The following is a 23,683-nucleotide window of genomic DNA, read 5'->3' as shown; positions in this document are numbered from 1 at the left end:
AATTTATCCCCCGATGGTTTGCGGTCCGCTGTCCCCTTCCCTATCAAAGCAGACACAAGTACACAGGGTGCCTGCCAGGCTATACCATATATTATTATTACACAAAGTGAAGCCGCTGGCGACCGCCGAAACCAGCAGCGGCGGCCGACGGCGGGCCGAGAGGCTGGCAGCAGATAGAACGACAGCAGCGGCCGCGCGCCGGCCGACGCGCCTCACAGAGGCCGCCGGACCAACTCGCACGGGCGCACATTTACAGACACGGCCTCACTACGTCCCTTCTCGATGAAACACAAACGGGCGCGCCGCTCTTAGTCTGAACAGTGATGTAGGCGACACTACCAAACAATGTATGGTAATCGGGCAGCTGATCAATCAATGGTGCGGCGATACTCTCGCCATGGGGTTACAAAGACGCGCCTCGTATCACACAAATACACAGTGAAGCGACTATCAGCTGGTCCATCCACTCAGAAAGGTACAACCGCTCGATTAACGAAGCAAAGCATAAAAGACATATCCTTGCAACAACTGTCCTGAATAAAACGTTCAAAGCAGTCCTACGGTTTGTACGACTAGAGATAACGGACCTCTATAGAAGAGGGACAGAATGCCTTTGGCAACACTTTAAATATACACGTAGAAGGTCCACCAATAGCGCTTTGTTGGAGCTCCTGCACACGGCCTGTACAGCCCGGCGGGCGGCCGGGCGCGCGTGTCGCTCCGCTGACCCTGTCAGTCCGTGCCGCGGCTAGCGGCGGCTACTGCGGCCGCCGGTAGGTGGGCTCGCCGGGAGCCATCGCGCCGCCCAGCGAGAAGTCGGCCGCCGAAACGCTCGGCTCGGCTGAGCCGTACGGCTGCGGTAGGCCCGGCACGCCGAACGGGCCGCCGAACGGCTGGTAGCCGGCCGGGTACCGGTACGCCCCGTAGTTGGCCGCCGACGCGGCGCCGTACAGCCCGTAGGCCGGGTAGGGCGCCGGCGCGCCGTACGCGCCCGGCGGCTGGCTGTAGGCCATGCTGTAGGGCGGGTAGCCGGCGTAGCCGAGTTCGCGGCTGTAGGCGGCCGGGTACTGGCCGCCCAGCTCCCAGGGGAACGGCTCCTCGGCCAGCCTCGAGCTGCCGCTGCCAGAGGCGGCCGACACCGGCGGCGCCGCCGACGGGGCCGCCGTGTCCATCGGCTGCGGCTGCGGCTCGCGCAGCGGCGCCGGCTGGCCGCCGCCGCCGCCACCACCCGTCGACGCCACGCTGGAGAACGAGGGCAGCGGCAGCTGCGACACCGTCGAAAAAGAGGGCAGCGGCGCCGTGGAGACGCCGCCCAGGCTGACGGCCGTCGGCGCCGGCGCGCTGCTGTACGTCGGCCGGCTCAGGTCGAAGCCGGCGATCAGGTCGTCGATGCCGCCGCCGAGATGCTGCGGAGGCGGTTGGGGCGGCGCGTGGCTCGGCTCGGGCGCCAGCTGCAGGTGGGGCTGGTGCAGCGCCGGCGACTGGTGCGGCGGGTAGCCGGACTTGGGGCGGCTCGGCGTCGCCTTGTGCCGGTGCGTCTGCAGCTGGGAGCCGTCCGCGCTGCCTAGTCCGTACTGCTCCATGCCGGGCGTGCGCGACTGGTGGGAGCCGCCGTACTGGGACGCCGCCGGCAGGCCGTACCGCGGCGGCGGCGGCGGCTCGGGCGCCGCCAGCGCCGGCTGCTGGCCGTGCATCGACAGGTCGTGCGGCTGGGACAGCATTGAGTGGCCGTGCGTCAGCCCTAGTCGCTGGTCCAGCTGTGACATGGAGCCAGCCGAGCCGCCGCCGAGCCGGCCGTGGCCCGCCTGGCCGTCCATCGGGTGGCTGACCCTGGCCGGCTGACCGGCCAGCTGCAGCTCCATCCTGGCCTGGTGGTCCATCCGGCCGGACTGGCCCCCCAGCTGACCGTGCAGGCCGGCCGACTGCTGCTGCTGCGGCTGCTGCTGCTGGGGGAGGTGCGACAGGTCTAGACCCTGGCCGCCGCCGCCACTGAGGTCCTGCGCCGACTGCTGTTCCATGCCCGGCTTGTGGCTCAGGTCGAATATGTGTGTATCCATGAACTCGTCGCCGGCCTGGTCGCCACGCTGCTGACCGGCGCCCTGGTACGCCAGAGACTGCTGGTGCTGCTGCTGCTTCTGGGCCAGGTCCGGATGGTAGGGCGACTGCTGGTGAGACATCCCTCGGTGCTGCATCTGCTGCTCCTGCTGCTGCTGCTGGTGTGGAGCCGGTAGGTGCTGCTGCTGCTGCATCTGCTGATGCTGGCCCTGCAGCTGCTGCCGCTGCTGGTCTGCCATCATCTTATCGTCTGCCATGGACGAGGGCGGCATACCCGGCTCCTGACGGCCGTCGCCGCTGGCCGCTACCGCCAGGCTCTTCAGCCGAGACAGCGGGTCACTGGGGTCGTCCTGCTGCTGCTGCTGCTGCTGCTGACCGGCGGCCGGCGATCCGCCGAGGCCGGACTCGTCCGCCGCTGAGCCGCTGTCCGCCCTGGAGTTGTCGGCAGACTCGGCCAGCGCCCGGTCCAGGTAGTGGAGCGCAGAGTTGCCGTCCTCGGCCGTCCCGCCCGGTGACGCCGACCGCTCGTCCTGCGCCTTCCCTCCGGTCTGTTTCTCGTCTCCGCCCCCGGGAGAGCCGCCACCGGTGGCGGTGGCCGGCGCGGCGGAGGTGGCCGGCTGCTCTGCCTTCCCCTTGTCGTCCTTTGGCGCCGGCTGGCGGCCGAGCAGCGCCGACAGGTTCAGGCCGCCGTCCCCGCTGTCCGAGTCGGAGCGGGCCGGCGCCGAGCGGCTGACGGTGGCGCGCGCGGGCGCGGCGCGGCGCGCCCACGACTGGCCGCCCTGCTTCCCGCCGCCGCTGCTGCCGCTGCCGCTGCCGCCGGCCGGGACCCGCTCCACGGTGATGCCGCGCGGCAGGCGAATACCGGACGGGCCGGCGGCGGAGGCCGGCTGGGGCCGCGGCTGGTACCGGCTGGAGCTGCCCAGCAGGTCCGGCACACTGCGGCCGCCTGGGGACGAGGGACCAGAGTCATAGGTCGGCACCAGACATGGAACGAGTCTGTGTCCTCAGTGTTCCGTTTTTCAGATTTTTGGTGGCAAATCACACCTAATGGAGAAAATACTTTCATCCCTAAAATACATAAAATACATGAATACATGAAATACATGAAATACATGAAACATACATGAAATTTGTACGAATGACCGACTTTACTTCATCTCTGAAAAAGTTTCATGCATTCCCAACAGCCAGTTTACATGTCACTTGATAGTTGATGTACCCACATTCTTTTGTTTCACACCCTGTCAAGATTCTGACATGAAATCCTGGTTTATCATTGGCATACCAATTGGCATTACACCATTTTGCAAATATACTTCGGTTATTTATTTCCTTTTTTTCTCATCCTAGGATTTTTTTTCTTCATCGGCACACCCAACCAAAATCCAATTTTAGAACACTGGACAGGGGTCACGGGTTTCCCGACCGCTCCAGGAAAACTTGTTATTCAACGGGCATAAACATTTCCAGGCTGAATACCAAACAACGCAATGTAAACCACTTCAGCCGCTTAGCACCACACGGTCAGCCAAATACAAATTACAAAGTACTGGTTTGAGCAAACATCCTGTCCAATACCTCTCGTACAGTTCAGACCCGTCGCCGGTCCCTACAACCGACTGCGTCCCCCGTCGCTCTGCCCTGCTCTCCCCTCTCACCGGATCCGGCGGGCATGCGGATGGCGATGATGCGTCCGTCCTGCAGTCGCAGGTAGACGCCCTTGGCAGTGCGGATGACGAGCACTGTCTGGCCGGCGCGCAGCTGGATCGGCTCGCCGTCCCCGGACCCGGTCGGAATCGTCACGTCTGCGGACACACGGAGGGTGTGGGGAGGAAGCGGTCACGTCTGCAGACACACACGGGATTGGTGACACGCGGGTCATATGGTTGGCGTTGCACGGTATGAATTTACAGGCCTGGTGTCCGCCGGACGGACGACAGCCTGATGAAAGTAAGTGGAGTGCCAGTGAAAAGTACAGCTAACGGCGAATCATGGGCCAACGGAGTAAGCACACAGACAGCTGACATGACAAAAATCCCAAAGATGGTGGTTGGGTCAATGTGCAGTGTCTATACAGCATATTGCAGAGCAGTTAGGCGGAATGCATAATCAATAGGACACAGAAACAGCAGGGTATTCCACGAGTAATATCATAGAGAACGCTGCTATACATCACGTCGCGTACGGAGTACAGAGGAGAGCGGCTAGTAGCTGATAAACTGTGAAAAATGGAGCCGCTCGACGCAGCTGCACCGCCCGATGTCCCCGGATTCCCAGCCGCTATACTGTCAATGCTCAAGTCAAATATTGACATATGACGGGCTGGTGGAATTTACCGTAAGTCCGGCTCCATCTGCTGGCATATGGTTGCGGAAAGTTTAGCAGCAATAAAATCAGCTGTAGTTGGCTGCACTGGCGGTAACTGCATAATTACCGACTTTCAGGTGCCATTGAGCGACAAATATAGAGGACCGATAGGTGACAGCGGATAATCGGGAACACTTAACTGAGCACAGGATTTACTTAGGCCGATATCGTGATTCAGCACGAGGAAGTACGATACTAACGGTATGTCGGAGATACAAGTATTGACAGCGCAAATAGTCTCATAGACAGCAAACACCCGCCCACTCGGCAGGCTGCAGTCGGTACGCCGGGGGACGGACGGCGCCGGCGGAGGGTACCGGGTGACGGCGGACAGACTGACCTTTGGGCACGGTGATGTGCGACATGGAGACGCCCTGGCGGCTCAGCTGCTCGGTGGACAGCCGGGACGCGCCGCCGAACGGGTTCAGCCCGCCGCGCTGCTGCACCATCCGGCCGCCCACCATCATCGGACGCACGTTGGCCACCGGCTTGTTGTACAGGCCCCTGAAGGAGGTGGCACGTGGCGGGTCAGAGAGGCAGCCAATGGCTAGGTGATCGAGTTATACCACCAGTCTGATATTGGGCGAGGAACAGGGCTGCGGAGTCGATGGATTTTCGGCGACTCCGACTCCGACTCCGACTCCGGCTTTCAAAAACCAGCTCCGACTCCGACTCCGACTCCGGGCAGAATTGTCGACTCCGACCGACTCCAACTCCCGACTCCGACTCCGCAGACCTAGCAGGGCTGCGGAGTCGACAGATTTTCGGTGACTCCGACTCCGACTCCGGCTCAGGTTTCTAAAATCGACTCCGACTCCGACTCCGACTCCGGTCACAACTGTCGACTCCGACCGACTCCGACTCCGACTCCGACTCCGACTCCGCAGCCCTGGCGAGGAATACATCAACGTGCAAACGTAACTGAGAAAACTGACTATCAAGGGGCACATTATGCGTGAAAGACGATCCCACCAGTCCCAAAACACCCACCCCTCCGCCTACCCGACCCGACGTCAGCCCGGCACCAATTTTAAAACTGCTTTCGGTCCTGGCCCCGGAGAATAAAATCTGTCCGGAAAACCGGAAATCTTTTAGAACAACCAACAGGAAAATCATATTTTTGGCCTACTAAACGTGATAGCTGATACAATATGTTACTCTCAACGCTAGCCTATTACCATGGATGAGATAATAATGGATTGGTGTCTTCGCAGTTTTTGGCGACATTGAGCTCAGGCCTGCCATCTAGCGGGAGAATTGTCGTAAGTTAGGAGCAAGCCGAGTGAACGCCGCTGATTAGCATTGTGACACACGGGAGTGTGGTGTAGTAGCAGGCTTGTTGTGCAATTTTTCAAAAGGTTATGTCTTTATATGTCAGTAAAAGCGAAGAAATTAATAGATTTATGTGCAGGGTCAGTAATAAGATAAGCAGTTCCATGTCATTTCCTCATTAAATCGTGAAACAGGGAGTTACTAGGGTGACCCGCGTGCTCCGCAACGCGAAAAGGGATATTTTCGATCGGCGGGTGTTCGGTTGTTCTTGTGTCGGTTGGGTTATCTATCCATTTCGGTCGATTGCTTTTTGACGGCTAAACGTTTCGGTTTGTGGAAAAAATATCCACCGCATCGAGGTGCCCGTGTCTGATAAGCATGCTTTCCACTTCAGAATCTGTCAAATGTGCTTTATAATTTAGGAGCGTAGTTTTAAGACAAATTAAAGGCGTAGATAATTTTCACTAAAAATCGTTTTGCAGAGGTTTGAAACATGTATATTTTTAAGAATACTGTTGCTTGTCATGCAAACGTGATGATTGGATCTTGGAGAGAATTGAATGCTCTTTCCAATGATAGCATTTTCAATTGTCAAACGTATCAGGTTAAGCAGCAAAATCCGTGTAATTATTTAGTGGCACATTTTGGACAAATACCATTTAATTCAGCGATTTTTTTCCACATTGTTTTTGATCAATTAGCTGTTCACAATTTTTCCATGAGAGACGGTACATTTTTATTGCTAATAGGCGCTGTTTCAACTCATTCCGTCTGACGATCACCTGAAATTAATATAAATTCCAAAATCCGTTTAAAATGACACTTTTTGAAATGAAATTGCCCTCACACTTGCACGTGGCGCGTGCCACCCCTGCACCGCACACTATTCGATTGCCCGTTCGATTCTCTACACGATGCTGTTTTCCCCGTGCCGATCGGGCGCACGGCTACCGAGATATTGCACGGGGAACGGACCCGTGTCGGGCAAATTTAGCCATTTTCGCCCGTTTTTGCCAGCCGATTTATACATGTAAAGTCTATGACGCGAATTTGCACTTTTTGGGCACGCGCCACGCGCTCGCTATCGATCCGATCGAGCCGAGACCGCTCAAAGGCACGTTGTCCATCCTTGTTCTATAACTTGCGCAAATTTCAGCGCGGTAGGTGCAACGGTGTGATCTGTAACCCGCGCTACGTAGCACCATGTCGCGACCTTCGTAATAGACAGAAACTACGCCCTCCTCAAATAGTAATATAGACAAGCGGCTGCGCCACTTGCTTCGCGGCGTAGCCAGAAAATGCCGCACCAGCCAATTTGCTTTCGAATGGTGTTCGATTTAAATCGGTCTGTCGTCTGGAAGCAGAGATATGGACGGAAACGTGCAGAGGAAAATTTTGAACATAATAACTATTCTGAGGGCTTAGTTGGATGAAATTTGGTCATACGGGGTCAAGTCAGGTCAAGATGGTCATCCCTGGTCACACTGGGTCTGGCAAGGTCACCTTCGGTGAGGCCAGATCGTATAGGTCACCACGTCACATTGGATCGGCCTGTGCCACACTTCTACTAATTCTACCCATACCACTACTCCTACCACTACCCCTACCACTACCTCTTCCACTACCCCTACCACTACCCATACCACTACCCCTACCACTACCCCTACCACTACCCCTACCCCTACCACTACCCCTACCCCTACCCCTACCCCTACTACTACCCCACTACTACTACCCCTACCACTACCACTACCACTACCCCTACCCCTACCCCTACCCCTACCCCTACTACTACCCCACTACTACTACCCCTACCACTACCCCTGCTATTACCCCTACCACTACTACTACCCCTACTACCACCCCTACCACTACTACTACCCCTACCACTACCCCAACCACTACCCCCACCACTACCACTACCACTACCACTATCACGACACCTACCACTACCACTGGGTCATGTGAAGTCACAGATTATCATATAAACTGATGACCCAAAAAAAGAGTTCCTAACCGTGCTCCTACTCGTGTAATTTCATTATTCTTGATCATATTTGGTGGAAATAGCGCCTTGCGACGAATGTGGCGCGTTTCGACAAACGTGGCGCATTTGAGCCTGTCGTTTTCTCATGCATCCTTCTACCGAATGACACCTTTATCGGACCATATTTGACGAAATTGTGCGAGTTGGGGCAAAAATAGCGCATGTGGACAAATGTGGCGCACTGCGGCAAACGCGGTGCATTTGTGTAAGCGCATTGAAAACTGTCTTTATTTACCGAAAATCAACACCTTCATTCGCCTATGTTTATCAAAATAAATAAGCTGTCAATCCGCAAATGAGAGGCACCCGCTGCCGATCGTCATGCATTTTATTGTCAAAGTCCATTGAACTCGGCTGCCGATGCCTTGAAGACCGAGCAAATTTGTGAAGAAATACGCACTTTTCCAGCGCGTGCCACGTGCGAACCATCCACCCCCCGGGACTCGAAACACGACACTGCACGTGCGCGTGACGTCATCAACACGTCGCGAAAATTTCAGCCCCCTCGACCGCACCGTTTGGCCTGCGCACGGCGTCAAAGCACCCCTCTGCACGGTGCAAACACACATTCACACAGACAGAGTTTCATTTCACAAATAGTATAGTAGACAAGCGGCTGCGCCACTTGCTTCGCGGCGTAGGCCATAAAATGCGGGAGCAGCCAATTTGCTTTCGAATGGTATTTGATTTATATCGATGCGTCGCCTGGAAGCAGAGATATAGACGGAAACGTGCAGAAGAAAATTTTGAACATATGCACTATTCTGAGGGCTTAGTAGGATGAAATTTTGGTCATACGGGGTCAAGTCAGGTCAAGGTGGTCTTCCCTGGTCACACTGGGTCAGGCCAGGTCATCTTCGGTCAGGTTAGGTCGTATAGGTCACCTCGTCACATTGGATAGGCCTCGGCCACACTTCTACTACTTCTACCCCTACCACTACCCCTACCACTACCGCTACCACTACCCCTACCACTACCCCTACCACTACCCCTACCACTAACCCTACCACTAACCCTACCACTACCTCTACCACTACCCCTACCACTACCCCTACTTCTACCCCTACCCCTACCACTACCCCTACCACTACCCCTACAACTACCCTACTACTACCTCTACCACTACCCCTACCACTACTCCTACCACTACCCCTGCCACTACCCCTACCACTACCCCTACCACTACCCCTACCACTACCACTACCCTACCACTACCCCTACCACTACCACTACCCCTACCCCTACCACTACCACTACCCCTACTACTATCCATACCACTACTACTACTCCTATCACTACCTTACTACTACCCCTACTACTACCCCTACTACTACCCCTACTACTAACCCTACCACTACCCCTACCACTACCCCTACTACTACCCCTAACACTACCCCTACCACTACTTCTACCGCTACTCTTACCAATACTACTACCACTACACTACCACCACTACCACTGGGTTATGTGAGATCAAAGACCATCAGATAAACTGATAAACTAAAAAAAGAGTTCCTAACCATGTTCCTACTCGCGTCATTCCATAATTCTTAACCGTATTTGATGGAAATGGCGCCTTGTGACAAATGTGGCGCGTTGCGACAAAAGTGGTGCATTTATTCCTGTCGTTTTGCCATGCATCCTTCCACCGAATTGTACCTTTATCGGACCATATTTGACAAAGTTGTGCGATTTGCGGCAAAAATAGCGCATCCGGACAAATGTTGCGCACTGCGGCAAACGCGGTGCATTCGGTTAAGCGCATTGAAAACTGTAAAAAATCAACACCTTCATTCGCCTCTGTTTATCAAAATAAATAACTTGGCCAATCTGCAAATGAGAGGCACCCGCCAGGGCCTATTTTAACATGTTAACTGGGGTGGCAAAACCCACCCCAGTGGTGCGGTTTTCCACCCCAGTCGTCTTACTTTGCCACCCCAGTGAAAAACAGCCGAAAATTCTGCCCACAGATATTAGCTGCCGACAATCACGGAGGTGACACATTCTTGAGGCGCAACTCAGCTTGACAGGGGGAAAAGGGCTCACTGAGGCGCCACCACCACCAATGGGGTGCCCTCTCACTTCTGGGGGCGCCCTGCCGCTGGCCGCAACTGTGGCGCCCTACTTTGATTGGGACAGATTACCGGTAATAGGGCACCCTACCGCGACTGAAGAGCCCTATCAACATTGGGGCGCCCAGACACGATTGGGGCGCCAACCACCTTTGGGCACCCTATCAGAAATGGGACGCCGTACCGCTACTGGGGCGTCGTAACACTAATGTGACGTTCCGCTGGTGCTGGGGCGCCCTAAGTTTCTGGTGCGCTCTACCGCCACGAGGCACCCTACCACCACTGGAGCCCACCACTACTTGGGCGCCCTCCGGCGCTCTGCTATACAACGGGGCGCCCTACCATCACTGGGCGCCCTGACACGGCTGGGGCGCCCATCACCATGGGGTGCCCCACTACTCCTGACACTATCCCACTCCTTGGGCGCCCTTTCACAATGTGGTTCCGCACCACTCCTGGGGCGCCCTGCCTAGTGGAGCGCACTTAACTACTAGGATACCCTACTATCACTGCGGCGCTTTACCTTTACTTGGGCGCCCACCACTATTGGGGCGCTTCCCACTATCAGGGCTTCCTATCACAACGGGTGCATCTTACCACAACTGAGGTGCCGTACCACTACAGGGGCGCATTTACTGATAGCAGTAAGTCAAGTACAAACTCGCCCTTACTGCCACTACTGGTGCGCTATGCCACAACTGGGACGCCTTGCAACTAATGGGGCGCCCACCGCTGTTTGGGTTCAATGCCGCTACTGGGGCTTCATTACACTACTGAGAGGTGCCCCGCCACGCCTGGGAAGCCTTACCGATACTGGGGCGCCTTGTCACTACTGGGGCGCCCCTCAGGGACGCCTATACCGCTACTGAGTCGTTCTTACTTTTGAGGCGCCTTTTACCACAACTGGGGCGGTATGTCGGTAGGTATCAACGGCGCATCAATGACAAATAGCAATATAAAAATTACAACAATGACGGCGGAACACCTTCAATTAAGGGGGCACCGCCGACTTTTGGTCGCATTCTTTCCATGCAACGCCAATAGGGCTAATGTTAACCCGCGCCGGGCGGGGGGTGAGGTGGGGTGTTTGAACACCCCCTGCGGCTTTTCGCAGATATTTCAAAAACGGCGGAGCAGGTGTGCATCTTTTTCGCACATGTTGTGAAAATTTCAGACCCAGGTCGCTCAAGGTCAGGTCACCAGGTCACGCCAAGTGACCTCACCTCAGAAAAAAATAGAATGCTCGTCATAGCTACAACGACTGAACGATTGCCTTGAAACTTTCAGCGGTTGATAAAAGTAGCAATATCTATAAAACATATATCTCATAATTTTGATATCGGTGACCTAAGGTCAGGTAAATTTGTGACCTCTCAATCATAAGTCAATGGGAGAAAATTGAAAGGCGTTTGTTTTGCACGAACGCCATTCTAGACACTCAAACATCGGGGTGCAGGCAAACTTGACACACTGAAATGGAAAATGGCACCTGTGATCCCTCGTCATGTCCCCGAGGTCATCTCAGGTCACGAATAGGATCTAACATTTTTTTTTTTGCTAATAACTTATGATAGAGGCATGCTAGCACGCTGAAAACTCCTTAGATGTGTTCGGCTCAACGATGTGGATCGACTGATATATAAAATGACCTTTTCCGGTCAGGTCATGACCTTGACCTGAGGTCAAATTTTCAAGTGACTTTTCAAAGTCAAATTATAGTTAGGAACACGATGCTGGGAAAAGTAATGTCGTAGCTCTTTTGAGTCAAAAGTTATTGCCGAAAAAAAAAACTCAATAAAAGCGGTTATTTTTGGAGTCTTTGCCCTCTGGAGGCTAAACCGTTGACCTGAGGTCAAATCTGAGAACATTTTACAGAAAGGCCTATAAAAGAGCTATCGATTGAGTTTTTCGCGGCGCTTTAGCTCTTGCGGTTCCCGAGTGCTTTAACTGCCAACGGTTCCCGTTGGCAGTTTCCAAAATGTTGAAATAGCCAACATTTTATCTTCGATGACCTCTGGTGACCTGACCTTTGACCTGACCCAAAACATGACCGAAGTGTTTTCGTCCTTATTTTGAACGTTCTTTCGAATGCCGCTTACCACGTGTCGCTACGTGGCCCAAGAGCCGAGTTAGAAGGAGGGGGGGGGGTGTTCAGACACCCCCTTGCCCGGCGTGGAAGTGGCGGAGCACCGTCCCGGCGCGGGTTAATGCCAAAATCAAAGAGGGAACGGTGCCCAGGTGCCCTCCCCCCGTTCCGCCGCCTATGAACTAGCTACAACACTGGTTACCGATGCATCTTTCTTGGCATAAGGTACAGAGCCATAAGCGATTCAAAATCTGGAGAGCGTCTCGGGGCAGTGGCGTGGCGAATTATTTATATTTATCTACAAGCAACAATGGGGTGATTGGTGAAGTTGGTTGGAAGCAAAGTTGAAATTTTTTTGGGGGGGCGCCCACACAAGAGGCAGGGGCGCCACCACTGCCTGGCCACCCCAGTCCAATTGTCTTAAAATAGGCCCTGGCACCCGCCGCCGATCGTCATGCATTTTATTGTCAAAGGCGATTGAACCCGGCTGCCGATGCCTGGAAGCAAGCTTGAGAGCCGAACAAAATTTGGAGAAAATGCGCCTTTTTCCAGGGCGTGCCACGTGCGACCCATCCACCCCCGACACTCGAAACACGCCACTGCACGTGCGCGTGACGTCATCAACACCGTGTGCAAATTTCAGCCCCCTCGACCGCACCGTTTGACCTGTGCACGGCGTCAAAGCACCCCTCTGCACGGTGCAAACAGAAAGACAGAGTTTCATTTCACAAATAGTATAGTAGATTGGAGACTTCGCCAGCACGTGTCGTTTTCGCTATTTTTCACATGAGTCTTTACTTGGCCTAAATCAAACAAATTGTCCGATCAAAGAACAAAACGAACGTAAGTACTATCTATAAGTCTAATGAAAAAGTTAAACGGAATTGCTAACGTCATTGCCGCTCAATATCTCATTCAAGGCGCTCTATGAAAAAGACCCAACCAGTGCTGCGTAGTCGGTGAAATTTCAGTAACTTTGGCAACTCCGATTCCGGTATTCAAATATCGACTCCGACTCCTCCGGGCAGAACTGTCGATTCACACAGACTCCGACTCTGACTACGCCTGCAGCCCTGGTAAGTCTGTGGAGTCGATGACTTTTCGGTGACGTTCGACTCATACTCGGGCTACAGCTTTTAAAAATCAACCGACTCTGAGTCGGAACAGAACCGCTGGCTCTGACTACAACTTCGCATCCCTGGCCCAAGATAGCCGCCTAAAACAACTTTTATGTGTGATCTTCTTCGTACATTGTTAATGTTATTTTAAACAAGGAATGGAAAAGGGAGACGAAGCCTTCACAAACAGGGATCTCCTGTTGCGGATCAATCAGCTGCTGGAAAAGAAAGGCATAAACACCACGCATCTCATTTCATCGTTTTCCTAATGACTCTGCACCAATGTAAGCACTGATCAATGCAGTGCGAGCATCGATGTGACATTTGTGTATCAAGTTTGAGTGTTATCCGCCCAGCCGTTCTTGAGATATGGAAGCAGCACCCCGCACGTGCGCACGTGCAGTAGCACCCCCATAGTGACACATGGAAATGCATTGGCCACTGGGTGCCTAACTATTTACGAAGTTTTACTGTAATGGGCCCAGCCATTGCGGAGTTACTTTATGTGGAACAATTTCGACACCCCTAAGTTGGCACGTGACACGTGCCGTAACATTAACTAAGATGAAGAAAATCGGGCGTAATTCGGAGAAGAAGGAATGAACCTACCAAATATGTAAGTGACATATTGTCAAACTGCTGTACCATTGTGAGTAAATGACCATATAAAAGGTCGTACAAGCCGATGTGACTGGGCGTTTCAATACACACCGTCTTACGCATTTTATTTCCGTTATTACCTAAAGGCTGCTTGACATTTTTGGCTTTCAAGCATTTAAGACGTTTTTTGGCGTCTCAGGTCCAGTAAAATTACCTCCAACTCGTGGAAATATGCACTTCAAGCCAACTAACACACCACACGCACGTGTGTCATAATGCTGAGAGATGGCGTTCACTCGGCTTGCTCCTAACTTACGATAATTCTCTCGCTAGATGGCAGACCTGATCCCAATGTCGCGGATCCCAATGTTAATTTCCACGAGACACCAATCCAGTGTTATATCATCCATGCTATTACTGTATATTTTGTGTGTGATAATAGCAGTTTTTCATCACATATGGTGGAAAATTTGGAAGATTTCAAGTGCTGGTGTATAATTTTGTAAAGGAGAACAAAATCTTGGAGACTCGACTTGGACCAGCAAAGGGTCTCATTTCCAACATTGCTGCACCGACCTGTAGGCGCCCGGCTGGCCACGCTGGTAGAAGCCCTGGTAGTTGGGCCGGCCGCCAGTGTTGGCAGCCTTCTTCTCCAGCTCGTAGCTGCGCTTGGCCAGCCTCTTCTCAGCCTGGGTCAGCCGCTTGTCCTGTCGGTCCACCAGCTGGGCGTCGTGCTCGAACGGCTCCTGGGTGAGGGAGCGGTGGGTAAAGTCCGGGTCCAGACGAGTTTCAGATCTATACATGGTATGGATCATAGCAAAATATGACAGTATCACCACAGCCACCAACGTAAATATAAAACGAATCAGAACACGATACCATGTTTCAGTAGAGTAATACGAAAGAAAACACTTGGCGCTCGATTCAACGCGCAATAAACATCTTGCCCGCCCGCCACCGCTGACACTGTGATGTGTCCACCCGGCGGCGACCGACCTGCGAGAAGAGGTGTCCCAGCTTGTCGAGCACGGTGAGCAGCACGGGGTCGGAGAACTTGTCCGGGTCGGGCGCCACGGTGGCCGGCGGCGGGTCGTCCTCGGTCGGGTCCAGCAGCCGGTTCAGGCTCTGCGTGGTCACCATGTTGTCCGGGTTGGTCTCGTCTACGATGCGGTTCGACATGGACTGTTTCTTGAGCTGGCGGTCGTAGATCCTGCGCTCCAGACAGTTGTCGGTCACCAGCCGGTAGATGTAGCAGCGCTTCTGCTGGCCGAACCGGTAGACGCGGCACACGGCCTGCGTGTCGTGGCACGGGTTCCACGAGGCGTCGAACACCAGCACGCGGTTGGCGCCCACCAGGTTGACGCCTAAGCTGCCGGCGCGCGTCGAGACCAGGAACAGCGGCACGGCCGGGCTGGCGTTGAACTCGCTGATAAGTTTCTCGCGCTCGAGTCCGGTGGTGGAGCCGTCCAGTCGGTAGTAGGACTGGTTGAGCATCCACTTCTCGCTGCGGCCCGGGACCACCGTCTGCTGCAGAAACTCCTCGATGATGTTGAGCGTAAACAGCGACTGGCTGAAGAGCAGCATCTTGTCGCCCAGCTTGACCGTCTCCTCGAGCAGCACCTTGAACACCATCATCTTGGTGGAGTTCTCCAGCTGTCCGGGGATGTAGTTCTGCATCATGTCCTGGGCCTGTCGATAGCCGGGGACGGGGTTAGTGCCGCAGGAAACACATCACACTCCTATCACACCGCTGAGTCACCGACGGAAGCGGCGCGGGCGTCACCTGACCTCTCGGGGGCAGGACCGCCTGATAGCGCACACAACGCTGCAGACGATAAGTCCGGTACTCCGAAACACAAATAAGGATGCACTTCAATGACGAGCAACGGAATATTTTCCTCTTATATCTTGCCAACTCAACAGAATAAACATTAGGTATGCGACTTGGGCAGAAGACTTGGGCATCGTAATCCGTGAACAAAACGAAACAGCGTGCCATTTTGAATTGGTATCAGATATGTCAATGCGACTATGGATAACTGATTATGAACCATATGCCAAACACTTCCGTTCCTTCATTCAGCACGTCACGAACCATTCCGCATCCGGGTTCCTGTTTCCTACCCTACGTGGCATCTTAGCGCACCCCATCCACACCTCAGTTAGCCGTCATCGCCCCATCTCCGCCCCACAACTCACCCAGTCGTAGTTGATGAATCCGTCGTCTTTGGGTTTCTCCAGCGGACTGGCGTCGGGCGGCGTCTGCATGTTTCCCGTCGTTCCAGCGGCTCCGGGAGGCCCACCGGGTCCACTGGAAGGTCCGCCACCTCCACCAGGAGCGGCCGGTCCACCCGGTCCAGCGTTGTATCCACTAGGACCCGGTCCACCGGAGGGTCCGCCAGGTCCGGTATTATACCCAGAGGGACCACTAGACCCACTGGAGGGTCCGCCCGGCGCGCCCGGTCCAGCACTATATCCGCTAGGACCACCAGACCCGCCAGGTCCGGTGTTATATCCACCAGGTCCAGGTGAAGGTCCACCTGGATATCCTCCAGGTCCAGCTGGTCCACCGGGATATCCTCCAGATCCAGCTGGTCCACCGGGGAATCCTCCGGGTCCACCAAATCCACCAGGATGTCCGCCCGGCGCACCAGGATGTCCGCCCGGTGCACCAGGATATCCACCAAATCCACTCGGTCCACCAGGCCCAGCAAAACCACCGGGTCCGCCAGGAAAACCGCCAGCGGGAGGTCCGCCGGGCGGCCCGGCGGTGTATCCGCCAGGGGCTCCGCCCGGCCCGCCGCCAGCTGGCCCGCCTGGTCCGCCCGGCACACCGCCCGGCCCACCAGCAGCAGCGGGACCGCCGGGCGCCTGCGGCGGCCGGCGCGGACGGCTGGCCGTGCCATTGCTGGCGCTGTCGTTGGTCTCGTCCAGGTCCAGGTCCTCGTCCGCCATCTTCTTCCGCAGCAGGTTGTACAGGATGTCCGGGTGGTTCCAGATCTGTCACGCAGATAAAAGCAATGGAATGAAACAGCGAAAATACGCGGAAGTCTCTTCGATGAGGGCCAACATTGGTAACCTTTCATTTATCTCAAACATCGATAACCAATGCGAGAGTAGAATTACATGTTCATTTAGCCCAAATATAACAACAGAGATCAAACATCGATCCCTCTAAAGAACAGATAGCATTAGCTAGCCTAAAAGGTAAATACGATTAAAAAAAGCGCTAGACGCGCGCGGCCGTTACCTTGCAGCTGACGACGAAGGCCCGCAGGGGGTTGGGTGATTGTCCGCTGCGCGAGGTCAGGTCGAGCATGTAGCGCTGGTAGAGCGCCCGCTGCAGCTGGGTCATCCGCAGCAGACACACGTACTCCTCCTTCTTGGGCAGCGTGGCCTGCAGGATGGCGTGGCTTCGCCGCTGCACCAGGCCCTCCAGCAGCGAGTGCAGCACGTGAGAGCGGAACCGCATCAGGCGCACGTCCGAAGGCGTCGAGTCCACGCACTGGCCGTTCGAGATGGGCCGCTCGAACATGTTGTTGAACTCGGCCTTGGTGCCGAGGAAGTTGGGCCGCACAAAGTCGACCATGCACCAGTACTCGACCAGACAATTCTGCAGCGGGTAGCCGGTGAGCGCCAGCCGCCGCCGCGTCCGGATACTCTTCAGCGCCTGCGAGATGCTGGCGCCGGCGTTCTTGATGCGGTGGCCCTCGTCGCAGATGACCAGGTCGGGTCCGGGCCGGGTGATGGCCGTCTTGATGCCCTCCAGCAGCTGCTTCTCCCGGGCCTCGGCCTCCAGGTCGTCTGAGCCGTCCTTGCGCTTCTTCTTGCGGGCCGCGCGCGACGAGCTGATGTTGAGCAGCCGGTAGAGCTCGTAGCCGATGAGGAGCACGCCGCCGTCGCGGTACCAGTCGGCGATCACCTTGGCGCGCGCCTGCAGCGTGCGGTGCGAGTCGTTGAGCATGCTGACCGCGAAGTGTCTGGGCCGAACCTCGCCGCCCTGCGCCAGCGGCGTGTACGTGTTGGCGTCCGGCAGCCAGAAGTTGAACTCGTTCAGCCAGTTCTGGATAGTGTTGATGGGTACGATGATGAGCACCGTGCGGTGACCCGTGTGCCGCAGGAAGATGTCCGTAAACGTCACTGTCTGCATCGTCTTCCCCAGGCCCATCGAGTGCGCCAGGATACAGCCGAAGCCGGGCGTGGTCTTGCAGCGCTCCTGCGACTCGATCAGATTGTCGTACAGGAACCGGACGCCGCCAATCTGCAACACGGAGACAATTACATCACTGCCGTGTCAACGCCTGACTATCAGTAGCCGAAGTCAGTCAACAACGATAAAAAAATCGTACACGAGTAATGAGCATCCTCCCACTCCTTCGGTTGCGGCCCGCCCCGCCCGCCGCGTCGCCCACCTGGTGCGGTTTGATGTTCCTGGCGATCTGCGGCGCAATGAAGATGTCCATCTCGGCCGGCGGGTGGCCCACGTTGACCAGCACGCGGCCCAGCGAGTCGGGCACGTTGCACGTGTCGTCCGTGTGCGAGCCCGAGTTGTTGGTGTCCTCGGCGTGTCCGTCCTCCTTCTCCTCCTCGCCCGAGCTCAGCAGCTGGATGTCGTCGTCACTCGTCTCGGCCGCCGGCTCTGCCACAGGGGAAACGGAAATGGTCAGCTGCGGCAGGCTATCAGGCAAGCAAGGTCACCAGGCTGGGAAGGAATCAAACTTCTTGATGAACACCAGCTATAAAGGGAAAGCAACATAATTTCCGGTAAAATGTAAATGATATGAGACAAATGGTGAAATAGGGAGCACTCGAATCTGTTAACTTGTGTCATATAAAATAACGATAGTCAATACAACGAAAGCAAGTACGACTGTTGCAAAATAAGCATATGATGCGTTGAAGAGCTCACCTTTCTTAACCTCCTTTTTAACCTCGGGCTTTTCCTCCTTTTCCTCCTTCTCCTCGTCGCTGGAGAGCACGATCACGTCGGCGGCCTCCTTGGCCTTGCGCTCCGCCTCGGCCGCCTCGCGCTCCAGCCGCTCCTGCTCCTTCTCTCGCTCCACACGCTCCTGCTCGCGCTTGAACTGCTCGTACCACTTTTTCTGTTCGGCGAGACGCAGCTGGCGCTCCTTCTCCTCCTCCTGTGCGCGCAGCGTCTCCGCGTCCAGCTCCTCTTCCGTCATGATCTGGCGGATGTTGCGCCGTTTGTTCAGCGGCCCGTTCTCGTCGTCGTCCTTAGAGTCACCGTCGCCACGCTTCTTCTTCCGTTTACGACCCTTCTTCTTCTTGCGCCGCTTGGGCTTGGGGCTCTCTCGCGCGCCGTCGCCGGCGGCGTCCGACTCCGCGCTGCCGGCCTCGCTGCCGTCGCCGCCGTCGCGCCGGTCGGACTCGGAGCCGCTGCCGTCCGCCTCCGACGAGGCCGGCTCCTCGTCCTCAGCGCCCTCGTCCGGCTCGGCGTCCCCGCCGCCGCCGGCGTCCAGCAGGTCCGGCTTCTCCTCCAGCATGCTCAGCATGTCCTTGACCTCGGACAGGTCCTCGGCGGTGCCGTCCACCTCGGCCTGCATCAGCTCCGGACCGAGCACGGCGCCGCTGATCAGATCCGAGATCGAGTCGTCCGCCAGCTGCTGCTGCTGGCCGGAGTCGGCCGCAGCGTCCGGCCCCGGAGGCGGCACCGACGGCGGCGCGGAGCGCGGCTCCTCCGAGGCCGAGAGGTCCCCGAGATCACGGCTATCACCAGCGCCGCTCGGCACTTCTGGGGCCTCCTGCTCATTGCTGGGCTGCTCAGGCGTGCCATCGGCGTGAGTTGGACCTGCAGCTGGAGACTGGGCCTCGCTACTCCCATCGGGTGGTTGGAACTGTGCAGCCTCCTCCGCCGGCTGGGGAGGACTCGGAACGGTATCCTGGTCACCAGCAGGGGCGGCGGCCGTCTCACCGTCGACCGGCGCCGCAGCGGTCGGCTCTGGAGGGTGCTGCAAATGTTCGCCAGTTTCTGCGTCAAAGCTAGCGGCAGTCGCGTTTCCAGCGTCCGCCGGCCCGGTCTGCTCAGGCAGTGAACCGGCCATGTTGTCATGAGTGGGTTCTTCCGGCAGTGCTTCATCCCCATATTGACCTGAATATTCATCACCTTCATCTGTTTTCTCTGCTTCATACCCTTCCTCCATTAGTGCTTGCTCGTCATCAAGCTGCTGCCCATCTCCCTCGGCACGCGACTCGCCTTCGTCGTATCGCGCCCCATCTTCAGCCGGCCACGACTCCCCTTCCTCCATCGCTTCTTCCTCCCCAACGAGACGCGCCTTTTCCTGCTCTAGGCGTGCATCATCCTCCTCTACATGTGAAGCGCCCTCCTCTAGATGTGAAGCGCCCTCCTCTAAATGCGAAGCGCCCTCATCTAGATGTGAAGTGTCCTCCTCTAGATGTGAAGCGCCCTCATCTAGATGTGAAGTGTCCTCCTCTAGATGTGAAGCGTCCCCCTGTAGATGTGAAGTGCCCTCTTCTGGATGTTCACTTTCGCCTTCTACATGTGACTCGTCTTGTAGATGCGATTCATCGTCACCTTCTGGCTCCCCGTCGGGCTCAGCCGTCAACATTTGTTCTTCAGGCTCATCTGCATGATCCTGTTCGGGGATTGCACCAACATCCTCCGGCTGCGCCTCGTCCTGGTACTGAGGCGAGGCTTCATCGTCATGCCACCCACCGTTCTTCATCAGCTCTTCGTCCTCATCAAAGTCCTCCTGATCAAGGTCATCGTCGTACTCGTCCTCATTGAACCGAGCCTCACCCTCGGCCAGATGCGAGTCGTCCAGCAGCGAGTCGTCCTCGAGCACAGAGTCCTCTCGGGACTCGTCGCTCCGCTCCGCGGGAGCTGGCGGCTCCGGCTCCGGCTCCGGCTCCGCGGCCGCCTGCGACTGCCGGCGGTACATGGCCATGGCCTCCTGCAGAGTCAGGTGACGCGGTTCCGGCTCCGCTGCCGGCGGGGCGGCGCTCTTAGGAGTCGTGTCCGCGGCGGGCGGCGGCTCTGGGTACGACTGGCCCACGGGCACAGCGGCGATACCCGGCGGCAGTCGGATGCCCAGATCGCGCGGCGTCGGACGCTGCGGCGGCGGCGCAGGCGGTCTCTGCTGTTCAAGAGGTGGCCTCTGCTGCTGAGGCTGCTGTCTCTGCTGCTGCTGCTGCTGGTGGTGAGGCTGCTGTCTCTGCTGCTGTTGCTGCGGAGGTGGTCTCTGCTGTTGATGTTGCTGAGGTTGCTGTCTCTGCTGTTGCTGTTGCTGAGACTGCTGCTGCTGCTGCTGAGGCTGCTGTCTCTGCTGCTGTTGCTGCGGAGGTGGTCTCTGCTGCGGTATCTGTTTCTCCTGCTGTAGCTGTCTCTGCTGCGGCATCTGTCTCTCCTGCAGCTGTGGTTGTCTCTGCTGGTGCGGCTGTCTCTGCGGCGCCGGCGGTATCGGGGCTGGCGCCGGCGCCGCCCACCGGGGCTCGTCCGGCACCGCCACGGCTCGGATTCCGGGCGGCAGTCGCGCCAGCGCCGCGCTGGGCTCAGGCGGCACCGGCACCGCACGGATGCCACGCGGCAGTGTCACCTGCGGCACAGGCGGCTGGGCCGGCTGGGGTGAGGCTCCGGCACCCTCTCCGCCCCGCCACGCCCCAGCGCCATACTCGTCCAGATCCTCGTCATCGAGGTCACCTTCCGACGGCTCCCACTCGTCCTCATCGTCCCGCAACAGCGCGTCCTCCTCGTCCTCTCGCAGCAAAGCGTCCTCCTCCTCCTCATCCATCCTCTCCTGTTCCCGCGCCTCCGCTTCTCTCTCCCGTCCCTTGTCGACGGCGGCCGGCGGCGCCTCGGTAGGGGCCGGCGCGGGTTCCGGCGGCGGCGGCAGACGGGTCTCTGGTGCGGACACCTGTTTGTCTGCCGGAGACGAGGGCTCAGTCGCCGCCTGCGTCCGCACCTCCGGTGCGGGAGTCACGGGACTCTGCGGGGCGGACACGGCGGCGGCTGGAGACGCGGTCTGTGCAGCTGCAGCTGCTGCGGCCGCTGCCGCCGCAGCCGCAGCTTGGCGCGCCTGACGCACGGAGGCCGGCATCGGTCGGGCAGACGCCGGACCGGGTCGGCGCGCCGGCGCCGGCTGAGGAGGTGGCGGGGGCGGCGGCGGGGGCGGGGGTGGCGCCGGAGGAGGGGGTGGCGGCTCGGCAGGCTCCGCACCCGCTGCCTGTCGGCGGCAGAGCGCCATCGCCTCCTGCAGGGTGAGACTGCGCGGCTCGTCGGACGGTGCCGGGACAGGCGCCGGCGCCGGAGGGGGGACCGAGCGCGGCTGCTGCTGCGGCTCCGGCGACGGGTCCGTCTGCTCCTCCTCATCCTCAGGGTAGTGCCAGTCATCAGCCTCGTCCTGTTCCTCGCTGCCCAGCTGATCCCCCTCGTCACCCATCTCGTAGTCTTCTTCTTCCTCCCCGAGTTCGTCGTAGTGCTGGTCCACGCCACCGCCGTTCTGTTGCTGTTCCGGCGGCTGCGGGGCCGTCGGTGGGGGCACCGAAGTCTGGACGGGTGCAGCCGGCGCCGCTGGTGCCTTTGGTGCTGGTGCAGCGACTGGTGCTGGCGGTGTCGCGGCCGGCGGGGGGTCGCTCCGGGTCAGATTCACACCAGGCGGCAGTTTCAGCCCGGCCGGCAGAGCTGGAGTCTCCGCCGGCGCCGGTGACGGTTTCTGCGCCGGCGCTGGTTCAGTATCGGACCTCTGCCGGTTCGTTTCAGGCTCCGTCTCTTCATGCTCCTGGTAGCTGCCTTCATCCTCGTCAGAATAATGCTCCTCCTCCTCCCCTAGCTCCTCGTCCGAGTACTGTTCGTGCACGGGCTCCTCGACGGGCACCGGCGAGCTGACTGCCTCCAGTACGGGCTCCGCGTCCAGCGGCTCGTCGTCCTCCGTCGAGCCACCCATCCAGCCGACGCCGACCGCTTCAGAGGCGGCGGCGGGGGCGGGAGCGGGGGCGGGGGCGGCGGCCGCCTGCTTCCGGCACAGCGCCATCGCCTGCTGCAGGGTGAGCTGCGCCGGCTGCTCAGAGGGGGCGTTCGCAGCAGCCTGACCGCCATGGTATCCACCATCGACGGACCGTCCCCTGGCGTAGGCGCGGTCGGGATACTGGTACTGCTGCTGCTGCTGGCGCGGCTGCTGTCTTTGCTGGAGTCGTTGCTGCTCTTTCTGCTTGATCTGCTGAATCAACCGCTGCTGATTCTGCAGATGTTGCTGTTGCTGCTGTTGCATGCGCTGCTGATGTTGCTGCTGCAGTCGCTGCTGCTGGAGCCGCTGTTGCTGCTGCTGCTGGAGAAGCCGCTGCTGATGCTGCTGTTGCAGGAGCCGCTGCTGCTGAGCGGTCTGCAGGGGCGGCTGGCGCTGCCGCGGCGCCGGGTGTGGCACGGCGCTGACGCCGGGAGGCAGCCGGACGGCGGGCGCGGCCGGTGGCGGCGGAGTGGCACTGACGGCCGCGCGCAGCCACGACGGCAGGCTGGCGGCCGCCGCCGGCGTGGCAACCGGGGCCGGCGCCGGCGCCGCCGGCTTCCGCTGCTGCTCTCGCAAGATCCGCAGAGCCTCGTCACGCGAGATGACGCGAGGCTGACCGGACGAGTCCATCCTGAGAACAGGCGTGAAAATACGACTCAGTGACCTGCACAACACTGTTGAAAATCTAGGAAGTTCAATGACTAAAAATGAGTCATAACATTGTTAAATACATGGTTTAGTATCTGCTTTGAAATATTGAAAATATAGGTTTTGTTAAAATTAATGTAATATCTAGTATCTACCTACCTACAAAATTAATGATGTTAAAGCACATAAGCATCATGGCACTATTCCCAATGATTACACTCACTAGAAAGGAAATGTTAAGATCAACTGCAAAGGGATCAACAGTCAACAAAACAAAGTCATGATGGAATATCAGCTACAAGTGAGCAGGGTGTGAGTAACTGGGAAAAGGAAAATAAACATTAAATCATTAACTTTAAAGACACAAATAAACATTAAGTCTCACACAGAATTTCCTCTTGCATCCCACCAGCTACCACTTGCTACTTTGTTCTCAG

The 23,683-nt window shown here is 57.3% G+C and overlaps 1 protein-coding gene across 1 annotated transcript; it reads right to left on the bottom strand.

The window, feature by feature from the left end:
* Positions 1–61: 61 nt before the first annotated feature.
* On the bottom strand, positions 62–23,123 carry LOC122390615 (the record flags this gene model as incomplete). The annotated part of the gene is made up of 12 exons (XM_043383762.1): positions 62–3,001; positions 3,714–3,860; positions 4,763–4,926; positions 14,194–14,363; positions 14,614–15,306; positions 15,817–16,178; positions 16,434–16,617; positions 16,868–17,878; positions 18,030–18,256; positions 18,527–20,822; positions 21,099–21,581; positions 21,777–23,123. Coding segments are annotated over 12 exons (9,327 nt in total), but the record flags the coding sequence as incomplete, so codon positions are not given.
* Between the last annotated feature and the right edge of the window lie 560 nt (positions 23,124–23,683).

Source organism: Amphibalanus amphitrite, unplaced genomic scaffold, assembly GCF_019059575.1.
Source record: "Amphibalanus amphitrite isolate SeventyFive unplaced genomic scaffold, NRLGWU_Aamphi_draft 000402F_arrow, whole genome shotgun sequence".
NCBI classification, from domain to species: domain Eukaryota; kingdom Metazoa; phylum Arthropoda; class Thecostraca; order Balanomorpha; family Balanidae; genus Amphibalanus; species Amphibalanus amphitrite.
This window is presented reverse-complemented; position numbering and strand designations above follow the sequence as displayed.